Source organism: Littorina saxatilis, linkage group LG10 (genome assembly GCF_037325665.1).
Source record: "Littorina saxatilis isolate snail1 linkage group LG10, US_GU_Lsax_2.0, whole genome shotgun sequence".
Classification (NCBI taxonomy): Eukaryota; Metazoa; Mollusca; class Gastropoda; order Littorinimorpha; family Littorinidae; genus Littorina; species Littorina saxatilis.
Window position 1 is genome coordinate 40,921,685 of NC_090254.1, and position 17,322 is coordinate 40,939,006.

A 17,322-nucleotide genomic window follows, 5' to 3' on the forward strand; every position below is an offset into this window, starting at 1 on the left:
TACCTCTTTATATTCATCATCAAAATTATCAGAAATAACCTTTCAAAAAACAGGTCTCAATTTCAATATTGTTATCTATTAGAATCATACAGCCCTGCAAAAACATGATAACAAATATCAAATTGGTTCCACAAAAAATGTAAACGATAGCATCACAACCCTAACATACTGCAAAAACAAACTTCATGAAAGCAAAGCGTGACTTTTCACCACAGTCAACATACTTGGACGGGAAACCGGAGCGCCGACAGTAGTTGAAATCGGCTGGAAGCGAGGGACGTCAAAGGTGGATCGACGTGCGGCACCGGCACTGAGGGGTCGGGAACGTAAAGGCGGCCGTGGAATGGGAGCCTGAGGGATGGGTTGTGTCCAAGCTGTCGGGCTGAACTGGGTTGGCGGGAGGAAGGGTAGACCCTGTGCTGCGGCCACCGCCTGCTGCTGTTGCTGGTATATCTAAGGAGACAATAACGCGTGTTAAAGTGATTGGACACCGATTGACAAAAACAAAATAGCAAAATGTCATCAAAGTCGATTTTCAGGGTCAACCGCTGTCGGATGTTTTCAAAGGCATGTGCAAACAGCAGATGACATTTTATCAGAATTATCCCATGAAACAATGGGGAAAATATAGAATTTAAATACATGTATCTAACCTAGAATAACTGTGCCCCATCAGATATAAAGACCTTTGATGTTCTTTTCATTTTCTTTGAAACTCAGCTGGCATATTGCAAAAGAACTACTGAAAACAAATGGCCTGTCCTAAATGAATTATCTTTCTGTGTTTAGATTTGTTTTATATATACTTGAACAATTATGTACACCAGTCACACTAATGAAAAAATATTGCATTTTTTAGTTATATCGTATCACAAATACATAAATCAAATATTAGATTAATGTTGTGCATCAACATCACTGCAATTAAGTCTGCGCTTTTCATAATAAAACATTTCAACACCAAAGTTAGCAAATGATGAAATAAAATTAATTAAAAAAACGTTCACATGACTTAATGCTATGCTACGTCCCTACCTGTTGTTGTTGTTGCTGCTGCTGCTGTAGCTGCTGTTGTTGCTGCTGTAAAAGGTGTTGGCTGTGGACGTTTTGCTGTGACTGCTGCATGGCGTGCTGTGTGTTGGCGTTGGAGTATACAGGGGTTTCGTTCAGTACTGTCAGCGACCCCGACCATGCTTGGCGCTGATGCACAGGGGGACACGTCATCTGTCGAAAAAACAAATGTATGTTTATGATCAGCCCTGAAAGTCCAACAAATGGTGAACTCGCCTTTGACTAGTGATTCTGAAAATTTACTAGCCAGAGAGCAAACTTTACTAGCCTAACCAACAGTTTGTTTCAGTAACTTAATACTCCCATTTGGCGAGTATAGATGAACATTTCTACTTGCCAGTTACATGTTTCTACTCACCATGGCGAGTAAAATACTCGCAACTTTCAGGCCTGATGATTTCCTCAGAAATTATTGTATGTTCTAAATATTTTGGAGAAAGACCAAAGCACAGATAACTAAGATACACTCCCTATAGCCACTCACAGCATGAACACTGAACCTCAATTCCACTCCTCACACACATCTCACTTCCACACACCGTCCTCATCTTCTGTATCCATGTCCCACCCCGTGTCACCACAGAGGCATGTAAAATACCTCGGTCATGCTGCCATAAGAGCAGATGGCTAATACCATCTTAACACGCATCCTCTTGTGTATCTCATCTAAAGTCGGGGTAAAACCTGGGAACATACCCCTATTGGCTTGCCGTGAGGGCGTAAAACTTGAATTTCCCTCTTCTGTTCAATACTCATTCCAAACTCCTTAACGGTGATTTTTCTGCCGCGTTTATTTTCAACGCAACATTATCAACACCTTAGGTTTAATTAGTTGATGTTTCTATCAACCATCATTTTCAACAATAATCATAACCAAGTGAAGCAAAGTGAGAAGGAAAAGAATTATCTATGACATTCTTTTTTTCGAGGACGAGAAAGTGTTTCGTTTTTTCTCTCTCATTCCTTTGCATTACTGAAAATTACTGCACAGAATCAGTTTTCAGTTTTACAAAAGTCAATAAATAGCTGGCGTGTTAAGACATATCCTACTGACCCAGAGAGCTAGACTGAGACTGTAAGCATTCGCACCAATCAAAAATGTCTGCTATTTGATCGGTTTTCATTTGAACATACTGATTAAGAAATTGTCAACTGTTCAGTCGTTGCATTTTACACACCCCCTCCCCCCCCCCCCCCCCCCCCCCCCCCCCCCCCCAGTCAGCGCTATGTTACTGAGCCTAACTTTTATGGTTTTCTCTGACTAAACGACAGTTTTTGCAGGATCTACTCTTCCCGACTTGTAGGTAAACCCTGTTTACATAACCAATAGCTCGATACCTGGGTAAGTGTGCTGACTATATTCTTCAGCCCGTTTCACACTTTTAGTACTGTGGCGCCAATGTAGCTCGCTTAATCAGGCAACACTAGAAGTCGTGCAAATTGTTTACTCTTAATATTATCTCCAGAGCAAACTGATATATACTGTTCAAAAAAAGAAACGCATAGCTTGTAATATTTGGATAATTTAGTTATATGGCTACAAGGATATCCACCAAACTGCAGAAAATGTTTATCTGGTCGTCGACCTTTCGTCCATTGCCACAAGTGAGCTCTGCACGTGACGCATGCGTTATCAGTGGCTACAATGTCAAAATTGCTCATTTGGCATGACCACTCGTCATGCTTCAGTGTAATCTCGTGAAACTCGGGGAATATTGAGCTCTCACCATGTCTTCCAAAACCCATAAAAGCGGATTGTTCGCCACAAAGAAATCAGACGACAATTCAGCGACGAAAGATGGCCCGATTGAGCAGAGAAGACCGCCAAATTGCATTGGGTCGTTTACAAGCAGGCCAAAGTCAAAGTGCAATCGCCAGGCACTTCCACGTGTCCCAGAGCACCATCAGTAGACTGTGGGTCAGGTTTCAAGCCACTGGCTCCGTTGCTGACTTGCCACGAGCGGGAAGACCAAGGGCGACAACTGCTGCTCACGACCGCTTCATACGGCTCCGCCACCTCCGGAATCGTTTCCTGTCGGCCTCATCTTCTGTCCAGGCTCTCCCCGGGCCACACCGATTATCGGACCAGACCGTGCGGAACCGCCTGCATGAAGCTGGTTTGAGAGCTCGCAGACCTCACAGAGGAGCTGTCCTCACCCGCCGCCATCGCCAGAACCGAGTGCAGTGGGGCAACCAGCACCTTCGCTGGACCGTCCGGAATCACTGGAGACACGTGTGGTTCAGCGACGAGTCCTACTTCCTGCTCCAGCGACATGATGGTCGGAGGAGGGTCTACCGGAGAGTAAACGAACGTTACGCGCCCAACTGTGTGGATGAGGCACCCGTTCATGGTGGTGGAGGCGTCATGGTGTGGGGGGCGATCAATACCGCTGGAAGGAGCACCCTGGTGCACGTCCAAGGGCGCATAACTGCCCAGCGATACGTGGAGGAAATTCTGCGCCCACACGCCCTTCCTCTTCTGGCTGACCAGGATGCCATATTCCAGCAGGACAACGCTCGCCCGCACACAGCACGACTCACCACCCAGTTCCTCACCGACCACCATGTCCAGGTGCTTCCCTGGCCATCCATGTCGCCAGACATGAACCCGATAGAACACCTCTGGGATGAATTGGACAGACGTGTGCGCAGGCGAGAGGAAGCGCCGGCAAATCACCGCGATCTATTGCAGGCACTTCAGGAGGAGTAGTGGGACACCATCCCACAGCAAGATATCCGGCATCTGATCCAGTCCATGCCCAGAAGGTGCCGGGCAGTTGTTGCTGCTCAAGGCAGTCACACCCCCTACTGACTTGACAGCCTCGGCACCCAATCGTATTGATTGACTGATTGATTTGAAGATGCAAATGAACTGTGTGTGCATTCAACTGTGTCCATACCAAATTTCAAACAAATAATCTAAATATTGGATTTTCTGTTAATTTTTTCGAAAAATAAAACAAATTTGGCAAGTAGCAACTATGCGTTTCTTTTTTTGAACAGTATATATATATGTTCAAAGGAGTCGGAAGGCAAAAAGTATTGCAAGGCCTCACCGTGTAGGTAACTTTTGGTTCAGTGAGAGAAAAAATTATTGAACAAATTTTACACAGACACAAATTAATAGATATAATACACACATGACACAGACCGGGGGACCCAGGCAAACACAAAAACACACCACACCAACACACACACGCTTAAAAAAATGACGTCGCACAGATTAAACACACATGTGGCTGAGACTGCTTGCAGGCATATTGGCTGAATAATGGCCGGCTCTTAGTTACTGTGCAAATCTTCAACAGTCTGCTTCAGAAAGACCTTGGATAATCTCCCCGGCTCTTGACCCCTACCTCTGCTACCAACTTCCAAGTACCATGCCTCTCAAAGTTAAAATGCTTACCTGGCACATTGATAATCATTAATTCTCACAGTGAAAATTTGATCTCTTCTTGGTTTAAGCTTAGGCCTAAAAAAAAAATAGGTGTGGTTACGGTAACCCGACCTACCCTATTTTTAGGGGCCGACCCTATAACTTTTTATTACATTTGTCAAAAAAAGAAGAAAAAAACGAGTGCAGAAAACGCAATGAAAGCGACAGCGCTCGAGTCGCACACTTATTTCCCTGTCAAGTAGGTTTAATTTGTACACATTAGAAAAAAAAGTTTAAAAAAAAAAAAGTGATTGCCTACCTTCCTACCCTATTTTTTTGGCTATGTTACCGTAACCACACCTATTTTTTTTTTTGTTGCCTTATATTGATCAGTTGTACTTGTATTAGAAGTACCATATTAAGGAGGCCAATGGAAATATGCCTGGCAACTACACATTGCACTCGGATAACAATTTAGCACTTAAGGTAGGTAAACAAAAATGTGCAAGGAATAGCAAAGATAGACCAGCGCTCTCTCTAGGGCTAAAACAGGGCGCAATATTTTCACAGTGAAAATTCGATTTGATCTTGACGTAAGCTGGAGTCTCGAGAGAAGTGTTGTATAAAGGAGACCAATGGAAACATGCCTAGCAACTACACAATGCTGTCGGATAACAATTTAGCACTTCAGGTAGGTCAACAAAAAGGTGCAAACAACAGAAAGTTAGAATTTCCTGTACATGCTACAGGCTGATTCGAAACATTGATTCTTTCATTTGACATGAAAATTGATTTATTTTTGACAATTGAGATTTATTGATCTGTTAGGCCAAAAAAAAAATAGGTCTGTTTACGGTAACCCGACCGACCCTATTTTTTTCGCGCGACCCTAGACTTTTTTTGGCATTTGGGAAAAAAAAAGAAAGAAAAAAAATCTTTTGGTTTTTTTTGCAAAATAACGTAAAAATATGGTTATTTGGAAAAAAAAATAAAAAATAACAAAAATCCCGACCTACCGACCCTATTTTTTTGGCCTATGTTACCGTAAACAGAACTTTTTTGTGTGTGGCCTTAGTACATTTAAGCATTTAAGATTGAGGTGTTGCATTAGGGAATGCCTAATAATCAAACAATGCTCTCAGATAACATGGAAGCTCACTTTAGGTGTGTAAACAAAAAGGTGCAAATGACAGTGTGAGAGGATCGATCATGCTGAGGTTCTCTCAAAGGATAAGGATAAGATAAGGATAAGATTCATATAGTCCTTTCTCCCTGGGGAAAGCGAGCTGCCATACAGTATACGGCCCTACCCTTTTTACATTTAGTCAAGTTTTGACTAAATGTTTTAACGTAGAGGGGGAATTGAGACGAGGGTCGTGGTGTATACATGTGTGTCTGTGTGTGTGTGTGTCTGTCTGTCTGTGTGTGTGTGTAGAGCGATTCAGAGAAAACTACTGGACCGATCATCATGAAACTTGACATGAGAGATCCTGAGTATGGTATCTCCAGACGGTTTTTTCATTTTTTTGTTAAATGTCTTTGATGACGTCATATCCGGCTTTTCGTAAAAGTTGAGGCGGCACTGTCACACCCTCATTTTTCAACCAAATTGGTTGAAATTTTGGTCAAGTAATCTTTGACGAAGCCGGGACTTTGGTATTGTATTTCAGCTTGGTGGCTTAAAAATTAATTAATGACTTTGGTCATTAAAAATCTAAAAATTGTAATTAAATTTATTTTTTATAAAACGATCCAAAATTACGTTCATCTTATTCTTTATCATTTTCTGATTCCAAAAACATATAAATATGTTATATTCGGATTAAAAACAAGCTCTGAAAATTAAAAGTATAAAAATTATGATTAAAATTAAGTTTCCGAAATTGATTTAAAAACGATTTCATCTTATTCCTTGTTGAGTCCTGATTAAAAAATGTATAGATATGTTATGTTTGGATTAAAAGCAAGCTCAGAAATGTAAAAAGAATAGAAATACAGAAAAGCGTGTTATCCTGCTCAGCGCGACCACTGCCGCACTATTCTGGCTTGTCGATTTCACTGCCTTTGCCACAAGCGGTGGACTGACGAAACTACGAGTATGCGGACTTGGTGAAAAAAGCAGTGCGTTCAGTATCATTCTGTGAGTTCGACAGCTTGACTAAATGTTGTTATTTCGCCTTGCGCGACTTGTTGTTTTTCCCCCTTGCATATAGTGTATGAATTCATGTTTCCAATCCCTGAGACTTTCGCTGTGAACTTGGGTTCTTTATCGCGCGTATGCATGCACACGGGGGTGTTTGGACACCGAGGAGAGTCAGCACAAAGTTGACTCTGGGAAATAAATCCCTTGCCAAACGTGGGGATCGCACCCACGCCATTAGCGACAACTGGTTTTGAAGCCAGCGGCGCTACCGACTGAGCTATTTCCCTGCCCTAACATTAGCTACATATCAAAGGGTCACAGTACTCATGTTTGATTGAACTGACGGGCGCGGTGACGTGGTGGTAAGACGTCGGCCTCCTAATCGGGAGATCGGGAGTTCGAATCCCGGTCGCTGCTGCCTGGTGGGTTAAGAGTGGAGATTTTTTCGATCTCCCAGGTCAACTTATGTGCAGCCCTGCTAGTGACTAACCCCCTTCGTGTGTACACGCAAGCACAACACCAGGTGCGCACGGAAAAGATCCTGTCATCCGTGTCGGAGTTCGGTGGGTTATGGAAACACGAAAATACCCAGCATGCCTACTCAACAAAAGCGGAGTGAGCTGACTATGCTCTCAGTCTCAGAGTATAAGTGTGGGGAACACAAATGGGCAAACGAGCTCACACGTAACCAGACAATTCGGGAACATTGAAGAAGAAGAAGTGAATATATTTCTGTCTGTTTAAGTTACATAAGCACATCACAGTTGTTGTTGCAGTTGCTCAGTCTTAAAAAAACAATGTTAACTATCTTCTCGGAATACCCATGGCAAAAAAAGTTATAGAAAATAAAATACACTTTTCTGACAAATTGTCCAGAAACTCTCTCATCGTTGAGTGAGTTTCTGGACAGTTTGTCTAAGTTGACTTTCTGCATTATGTTTGTCTCATGTCTGTCCGTCCACGTAAAAGACTGCTGGGTCAAAGGTCAGTGAATGCCTAACATTTTGTTTTTACAGAAATCATTGGTTCTATAGGTGTCTTTCTATCACTTGATATCTTTGCTCTCTTTCTTATTTTTTGTATCCGTTTTCTGTTATTGTTTTACTTTCATACAAATTTGCCATTTCAGTTCTAGTCTGTTTATTCTTTGAACTTGTGTATGACAAGTCCAAGCAATCACAATTTCAGTCATTTAGATTCGTACTCATTACATGACTTAAATAAAAGACTGAATTACTTGACAAACAAAAGTATACTCATTATTTGGTATCAAGTGAAACACAAGTACAAGTACCTATAGCTACCAAACAGGTGCTAAATACCATGGAGCATTAGCACTCAACAATTACAGCCATTAATTTCAAACGGTACAAATAATCTTCTACCATAAACTGACAGCAGACACAACTCCTCCAACATGAAATCACCCCGCCTACAACTTGTTCAGTATTTGACCCTCACGACAAAAGTACTACAATGGCAAGAGAAAGCCCCGAGTAAAGAACCGCCCCATTTAAAATGGCTGAATTACCATTTGAATAACCCCACACTTTTCATAACGTTATAGCAGCAAGTATTTCACAAAGAAACCAGAGATAAAAGCCTGAAGTGGTAGTGCAGTCATGCAGAACATGGGTGGCAATTGAAAGATAAGCTTCTGAGTCATTCGATCAAGTAATCAATTTCACATTTGATTGATTTTCCGAAGGAAGAGGCGCTGATCGAATTACATAGATCTATCACTGTACATGCTGGGTCTGAATTACCGTTGCAGGATCAAGGTTTCTAGTGGGTGGGTTTGTTTAATCCAATTTTTGATCAAAGATCTTTTTGACACTTCTGAAACTGAGTTTCAAGAATATTCCTCGACCCCTCTTTCCATTTCCCACACTAAACAATCAGAAAAGGTTTAATTGATGTAGGAGAGTTAATTATACCTTTTTACCTTTTTATTTAACTTTGAAATTAAAACAATACACACTCTGAAACGTAGCACAATCACAATGTTACCAAGTGCACGAACCACAACAATCACCATTTGACTAAGGCCAGTTAAACAGGGCTGAGAATTTTAGAGCTAATTTAATAGCCCTATAAAAACTGCCATTGGCACGCAAAGGTTCCCAAGAGCATACATAAAGACGGCAGCAGCCAGACCCCATCACAAACAGAACTCTACAATTGACGGCGATGTAGAAGAAACGTCAAGCTACAATAAATAGCCCTTGCTCTTCGCCGGCAGACAACTCTGTACAGTATGCTGTGAAGGGTGACAAAGTAGTCTCCCTGTCACAACTTACTCCCGCTGTTATTGTTAAATATAATACATGTATACACTGAAATTAATTACCACAGTTAATCAACATATATATAAAATATCTTACCCCTGTGGAGGTCTGTTCAATCTGCAACTCGTATGGGGAACCGTTGTAACCAAAGCGAATGCGATCACCCGGCGCCAGCCTGACCGCAGCATTTTGTACACGAACATCGTTTACATAAGTTCCCTGAGCAGTGTTCAGATCTTGTAAGACCAAACAGTCCTCTTGTTCACAGTACTCGACCACTGCATGCTGGTAGTCTACTCCTTGAACCTGTTGAACCAAAACATTGATCTGAATCTGATCATTTGCTTTACCACTCTTCCACATCACATAAAATCAGAAGACACACAACCACCTGATGCCAAAATCACCAAACAAAACAGTCAGCTTAAAATGTACAAAATCTTATTCCAAAGGTACGGACACGTACGGTTTGCGAGCATAGGTTAGGTGTCTATATTGTTCACAGGCCTCGGGTCTTCCGTCAATTACGCTCACTGTTTTGATCCGACGCGTTGTTCTGATCCCAGGCCGGTACAATGTTTGACAGCTTTGACACATGGGATGGCTTTTTTTTACGCAACAATGTTTTATGCGGCCAGGACATTTTGACTTTTAAATATTTTGAAACCAGGTCCAACTGACTTATTTTCCTCTGCTTCTGAGTACACTGCATGAGGTGGTATGAAACTTGACCTCTATATATATGAAGCTCAGTGAGCTTAGAACACAAACATAAAATCACAATATATATGCCTCCTTCGCCATTTTACTGATGCAATGAATAGCTAATCAACATAAATACAAAAGAAATTTTTTCTCTTATTTTGTAGAGACGTTTGATTATGAATTTTAGCCTGTTATTTAAATAGTGATTCAGTGTAACTTTCTGTAACAACCAGTTACAATTCCTTGATTTGTTTGCAGGATGTTTAAATAATCCTTTCTTTTCTTGTCAAGATTATATATCTTTAACGACAAATATTTGAGTGGAACACTAATTTTCACTAAAAGCTAGAATCGCAAATGTATAATGTATTTTAGAGTGTAAAACTTACCAATACTTATTTACAATGGAGTAACCTTCTGTCTGCTAGTAAAAAGAAAGCTGCATGAAATGGACAGATGATTTGTAGACCGGCCAGTATCATTTGGTAATCCTCCATGTAGCATTTGATAATACATTCTGACAACACACCCCTTAACAAACATTCTTCTGTCTAAAATCTAATCACACAAACTTTTACAATTGGTGAAACCTCTGAATAAGTTCTGATAAATTAACTACAAAATATAAAATTGTGCAAAATCTGACAACAAAAGGCAAGATACAATTTACAAACTGTTTCAACGTGAAAATAATTTGCAGCTGCACCAAAAAATGTGGCCTTAAATACCGGTTTAACAGTTCCACAATATACCCCGCTAAACACCACAACGCACAGTGTACAGTATTTCTACACTGAACGAACGTTTTCAGACATGTTGTGCTCACCTGAATAGTTAAATCGCAGCCTTCTCGCCCAACCGTTGTAACCTTGGGCGCCAAATTGAAGAAGGAGCCATCTTGTCCTTTCAAAAACGCTTTCATGTCGATGAAATGTGTTTCCAAACCACCAAACAACACACAACACGACACACTCCTAATTCGCACAACGCGCACTCACACGCACACGCTGCTCGTAATTTAGTCAGTGCCCGTAAAATCCACAGAATCTGTTCAAATGCATTTTTGTAGAGCAATATCAAGTAGTTTAACTGTACACCTATAAATCACTGACGTGTCACTAACGTTCAGCTGTTTTAAGCGGCTTTCGTGTGAAGACGAGATGATTTTATCCTCTTGAAGAGCCGCACAAACAGCGTCGCCATTGACATAACAACCAGCTAAACATCCGTACTCTCTAACCTAGAAACTGTGAATGGCCGTTCAAGAAAAACGTAAACTTGTCAATTCAACAAAGAAGGCCCTAATTTGGGACCTTCAAATCATACAGTATTTGTTAAATGATATATTTAGTAGAATATTGGAAGAAACATTGAGGATTTCATTTCATTAAACTGTATTTTATTTGTTAGAGTCTATTGAGCAAAGGGACTGAGTGGTTCCTAATCTATCCTAACTCCACGATATATTGCGCAAGTTGGTCTGCCACTGCTCAGTGTGATCAGGGACACAGGAGCTTGTATCCAACCACCGGTCGATAATTATTTACTCCTGCATGCTTACCCTTACTACTACTATTTAGTAAATAGTCACAGTAGTAGTAGACTGTATGGAAAAAAGACTAAATAAATGGAATAAGGAGTAAATAATGATCGACCGGCGATTGGATACAAGCTCCTGTGATCAGGGACCTATATTATCTATATTAACCAATAATTGACGAACTGTGTAATGATATCTTCTGCTATGGTCTGTTCAGACAGTGATATCAAAATCGAGACCGATATCACTGTCGAAACAGACCAATTGCAGAAGATATCATCCCACAGTCAGTCAGTCAATGTTAGATATATTGCTAATTCTCTGGACATTTTGTATTTTCTGTAAAGAAATTACAAAAGTATTTGTCTCAGTTTTGGCTGTTCCATATTCCTCCCTCTGATTATTATTTCTTTTTGTTCACTCTTTTCTTGTACTTTTCAGTATTTTAAAATGTCTTTCATTTCAAAAAGTCTTTAGTCACTTGCTCAACTAAATTCTGGGATAATTACATTTTCATATATATTTGTTTGTTTTTAAATTTAGGTGTTTTTGTTTTTGAAGTGGGGAAGCAATAAAGAGGTCGTCGATATCAAAACTGATATCGACGGAAATGTCGTCGATATCACTGAGCTCAGTTTTGCCCAATTGACCAATGGAAATCCACGTAATATATGAAATAGCAATATTAGATAATATAGGTCCCTGATCATACTGAGCAGTGGCAGACCAACTTGCGCAATATATCGTTCACAATGGCGGCTGAACGTGAACAATTTCTGTTTAAAACTTCAGTTGAACTTCCGGCGGAAAGGAAGTCAGACAGACAAAATACATTCGTGTCACGCACAACTATTGGTAATTCTGGATGAGTCCATCTCTCGCGTGCTCCAACATTATAATGAGCCAGTACAAAATGCTGCAGAAAAAGTGTAAACAGGTTTTCTGCAGTAAAACAACAGCTAGCACCGTTTAACTGCAGCATTCTTGATTTCAATTTTACTACAGTAAAACGTTTTGCTCCAGAAAAACCCGTTGCTTCGGCGAAAGATGACATTATGCAGAAATTCTGCAGAAAAGACAGTTTTTCTCCAGCATTTCTGTTTTTCTGCAGAATAACTGAATAATGCCAAAATGCTGAAGAAAAAGTGGAAACAGTTTTTCTCCAGTAAAACAACATCACCGTTTTACTGCAGCATTTCGACTTTTGTTTCATATTTATTGACCGCGGCCTTCGGCCTTGGTCAATAAATATGAAACAAAAAACGATATGCTCCCCCTCGGACCGACAAAAAAGCTGGTCTGTCAACAACCCATAAAACATCTTATAAAATCACATTAACTTTATTATCTCACAAGGAGAAATTTCAGTGGTGGTGCATGTTACATAAAGACAAACGAATGCTAATGGTGTAGTGTTTCGTTTGTCATTATGTTACAGGCACCACCACTGCAATTTCTCCATGTGAAATACAAAACAAACAAACAAAAACACCCAAAAATTTAGAGTTGATTTGATTTGATTTGATATTATCTAGCGGTGTGCAGACTTTGTAAGAACGATCTATAGACTCTTCAAATCAGTCTAGTTTTGATTGTCAGAGAAGTACATTAATTAGAAGCACAAGTGAATAAAATACTACTTCTAGTATTATAGACTTCCGTTAGAAGTCGTTAACCGGCGACCATTAAGAACAGCATAGTCAGTGTGGATCCAGTACTTGCTTTTACCTTGGACAGGAGCCAGTGTTTCCGACACACACCTCGCTAGTGATTGGCCCCTCCAATGTTTGTCCGACACACCCCTCGCTAGTGATTAGCCCCTCCAATGTTTGTCCGACACACCCCTCGCTAGTGATTGGCCCCTCCAATGTTTGTCCGACACACCCCTCGCTAGTGATTGGCCCCTCCAATGTTTGTCCGACACACCCCTCGCTAGTGATTGGCCCCTCCAATGTTTGTCCGACACACCCCTCGCTAGTGATTGTCCCCTCCAATGTTTGTCCGACACACCCCTCGCTAGTGATTGGCCCCTCCAATGTTTGTCTGACACACCCCTCGCTAGTGATTGGCCCCTCCAATGTTTGTCCGACACACCCCTCGCTAGTGATTGGCCCCTCCAATGTTTGTCAGAGGAAACGCAAGAGTCAGTTTTGAGTCACTCTTCCACACCCAACATACAAACCCGACGGACTTATTTCCGAAGATCGTCAATTGCTACTTCTCATTGAAAAGTTGTTCCTTGCATGTTAGGGCAAGGGGGGGGGGGGGGGGATGCAAACAAGTACGAAAATGCGTATGGCCCAACTCTCAAAAATAAAGATTGGTCTGAACTATCGCATACCTTTTGTTCTTACTTGTACCGACATCGTGCTGCTCGGAAAGGCAAGAAAATTGCAAATGACTGCACGCACGTCTGATTCCGTAGCCGAACGGTTATCGAATTCGCCTGATGCGCGATTGAGTCGAGTACGAATCGCCATCGAGCCTTACTTAAAGGGGCGGGGATGTAGCTCAGTCGGTAGCGCGCTGGATTTGTATCCAGTTGGCCGCTGTCAGCGTGAGTTCGTCCCCACGTTCGGCGAGAGATTTATTTCTCAGAGTCAACTTTGTGTGCAGACTCTCCTCGGTGTCCGAACACCCCCGTGTGTACACGCAAGCACAAGACCAAGTGCGCACGAAAAAGATCCTGTAATCCATGTCAGAGTTCGGTGGGTCAGTATAGAAACACGAAAATGCCCAGCATGCTTCCTCCGAAAACGTGGTATGGCTGCCTAAATGGCGGGGTAAAAAATGGTCATACACGTAAAATTCCACTCGTGCAAAAAAACACACGAGTGTACGTGGGAGTTTCAGCCCACGAACGCAGAAGAAGACTGCACACGCATGTTATTGCCAAGCACAACCACATGACTACGAGCTTTTGCCCTCGGGGCGACGATTTTGGGTCCCAAAGTTCAGGACTCTCAGAGCAAAGAACAGTTTTGTCGCAAAGTCAATCGAATTTTGCAACAAGTAGTTTTTCAGGTCTTGCGGTCCAGTATAAAAGGTTGTTCAGGAAATGTAATTTAGAGTGGAAGAAGGAGAGAGAAAGGAAGAGAGAGTGAGAGACTGAATGCGTGTGTTTGTGTGTGTGTGTGTGTGGGTGTGTGCGTATGTGTATGCCGTATGTGTGTGTATGTGTGTGTGTGCGTGTGTGTGTGTGTGTATGTGTGTGTGCGCATGTGTGTGTGTGTGTGTGTGTTATTATCATCATACATCAGTATTATAAGATTTCTGTGATGTTGTTCATAGTTTTAAGTATTTTTTTTACATTTAGTCAAGTTTTGACTAAATGTTTTAACATAGAGGGGGAATCGAGACGAGGGTCGTGGTGTGTGTGTGTGTGTCTGTGTCTGTGTGTGTGTGTAGAGCGATTCAGACCAAACTACTGGACCGATCTTTATGAAATTTGACATGAGAGTTCCTGGGAATGATATCCCCGGATGCTTTTTTCTTTTTTTCGATAAATACTTTTGATGACGTCATATCCGGCTTTTTCTAAAAGTTGAGGCGGCACTGTCACACCCTCATTTTTCAATCAAATTGATTGAAATTTTGGCCAAGCAATCTTCGACGAAGGCCGGACTTCGGTATTGCATTTCAGGTAGGTGGCATAAAAATGAATTAATGACTTTGGTCATTAAAAATCTAAAAATTGTAAACAAAATACTTTTTTCATAAAACGATCCAAATTTACGTTCATCTTATTTTTCATCATTTTCTGATTCTAAAAACATATAAATATGTTATATTTGGATTAAAAACAAGCTCTGAAAATTAAAAATATAAAAATTATGATTAAAATTAAATTTTCCAAATCAATTTGAAAACACTTTCATCTTATTCCTAGTCGGTTCCTGATTCCAAAAACATATAGATATGATATGTTTGGATTAAAAACACGCTCAGAAAGTTAAAACGAAGAGAGGTATAGAACAGGGTGCTATCCTTCTCAGCGCAACTGCCAACTACTACCCCGCTCTTCTTGTCAATTTCACTGCCTTTGCCACGAGCGGTGGACTGACGATGCTACGAGTATACGGTATTGCTGAAAAATTGCATTGCGTTCAGTTTCATTCTGTGAGTTCCACAGCTTGACTAAATGTAGTAATTTCGCCTTACGCGACTTGTTTTATATTGGCATAGAACGTACTTATAATATGATACTAGAGGAATACCCGGCTTCGCCGGGGTGAATCGCGAGACAGAGACAGACAGCGTGGCAGTTCACCACAATCACCTTTGAAGGCGAAGTCCTCTCAAACGGGATTGAGAATTTTAGAGCTTATTTCTAAGCCCTATATGATCTGTTATGGCTTCTCAAATGCCAGAACATACAGACATACAAAAGCCGCCAGACCCCATCACAAACAGAACTCTACAATCCACAGGTGTTGCCTCCACATACACACACACACACACACACACACACACACACACACACACACACACACACACACACACACACACACACACACAGAAGCCGTATATATCTATCTATATATATAAATATATAGAGATAGATGACCGTGGATTTTTCGATAAATAGATTCGACCTTTGCACTTTTACAGTGAGGACAACTTACGGGTACATGCAAGGAAAGCCCACAACTTCTAAGGCGAACAACTCTGCAGAGTCTGCTGTGAAGGGCGACGGTAGTCTCCCTGTCACACTCGACCCCCTTTGAATGAACTTTGTCCCCAAAGTTGCGAAGCATGGACCCGCCAAGCTTAGGTCCCTCCCAGGTGGAATGGGAACAGCACGAAAATGATTCAGTGGCCTGAACATTTCATGTCGAGTCTCATCGCTGTCGACGACGCCAAACGTAACCGAGTGCCGAAACACCACAATCACCTTTGAAGGCGAAGTCCACTCAAACGGGATTGAGAATAACTGTTATGGCTTCTGGAAGGAAGGCCTGAACATACAGACCCACATGATGATAAAATCGTTTATTTAACGTCACTCTGTAAAAACATTGGCGACATTTGTCTTAGATTAAAAACACACACAGGCGCGCACACAAACTTTCCCTTTATGTACAGTGGTTCACCACCCTCCCACCCCCCGCACACTCTCGCTCCCATCGCTGTCCACGACGCCAAACGTAACCGAGTGCCGAAACACCACAATCACCTTTGAAGGCGAAGTCCACTCAAACGGGATTGAGAATAACTGTTATGGCTTCTCGAAGGAAGGCCTTAACATACAGACACACCAAAGCCGCTAGAGCACATCACAAACAGAATTCTACAATCCACAGGTGTTGCCCACACACACACACAAACACACACACACACACACAGAAGCCGTATATATATATGTATATATATATATTTTTCGCGTGGCTATAAATTGATTCGACCTTTTCACTTTTACAGTAAGGACAACTTACGGGTGCAATGAAAGCGTTCTGGGCAGTGCAGTGACATTCTAAAAATAGTAACGTAGTAACGGGAATATGGATTGACGCCACACGAAGGAAGGGAGATAAACGCTGAAAACACTGGAAAAGATAAGGAAGAGTTACTGGGAATGGATCCAGAGAAAAACCAAAATCGGTTCAGCGCTGCGGGCTGAGAGCACGTGTTGAAATATCTCATCGAGCAGGTTGTGTCCGGGGTCTACCTGAATATGCCCACCAAATTTGAAACAGATCCATCGACTGAGAACCTTGGGCGTGCATCGCGGACACACACACACACACACACACACACACACACACACAGAGACAGACACAAGTCGTATATATTTATATAGATGACACTGATACAACTGTAAATCCTTTATGTCAGTAACCTAAGTAATGATATACCAAGATGATGTGATATTGTTATCTAGATCCATTTTTAAGCAAATTTTAACATATATGTATTAACTCCATGCGCCTATGAACCGGGGCATCTGCTTGTGACATAATGTGATATGAATAGAGCGAGAGAGAGAGAGAGAGAGAGAGGGAGAGAGAGAGACAGAGAGAGAGAGAGATTGGTTTTGATATTATGATCCTAAACTTAACTATTATGAGCTGACTATTTGCGCCTCGATATTTTATTTATGTTCTTACGTTTTATGTTGTTTATTGTGATGCGCCACACCCGAGTTTCTCGTAATTGAAATAATAAAGTGTTCTATGTCTATGTCTATGTCAGTATTGTT

The 17,322-nt window shown here is 41.4% G+C and overlaps 1 protein-coding gene across 3 annotated transcripts in view; it reads right to left on the bottom strand.

Moving 5' to 3' along the window:
- Positions 1-10,828, bottom strand: part of LOC138978835 (forkhead-associated domain-containing protein 1-like) — a 55,499-nt gene extending 44,671 nt beyond the window's left edge. For 2 of the 3 annotated variants that reach the window (XM_070351620.1, XM_070351617.1), the window contains exons 1-4: positions 10,410-10,828; positions 8,975-9,184; positions 1,036-1,224; positions 225-453 (exon numbers count right to left, since the gene is read on the bottom strand). In XM_070351620.1, coding sequence (XP_070207721.1) covers positions 225-453; positions 1,036-1,224; positions 8,975-9,184; positions 10,410-10,505 — 724 coding nt within the window. In that variant the 5' untranslated portion in view covers positions 10,506-10,828. The remainder of the gene's footprint in view (positions 1-224; positions 454-1,035; positions 1,225-8,974; positions 9,185-10,409) is intronic. The other variant, XM_070351619.1, reaches the window with a different exon arrangement.
- Positions 10,829-17,322: the final 6,494 nt, after the last annotated feature.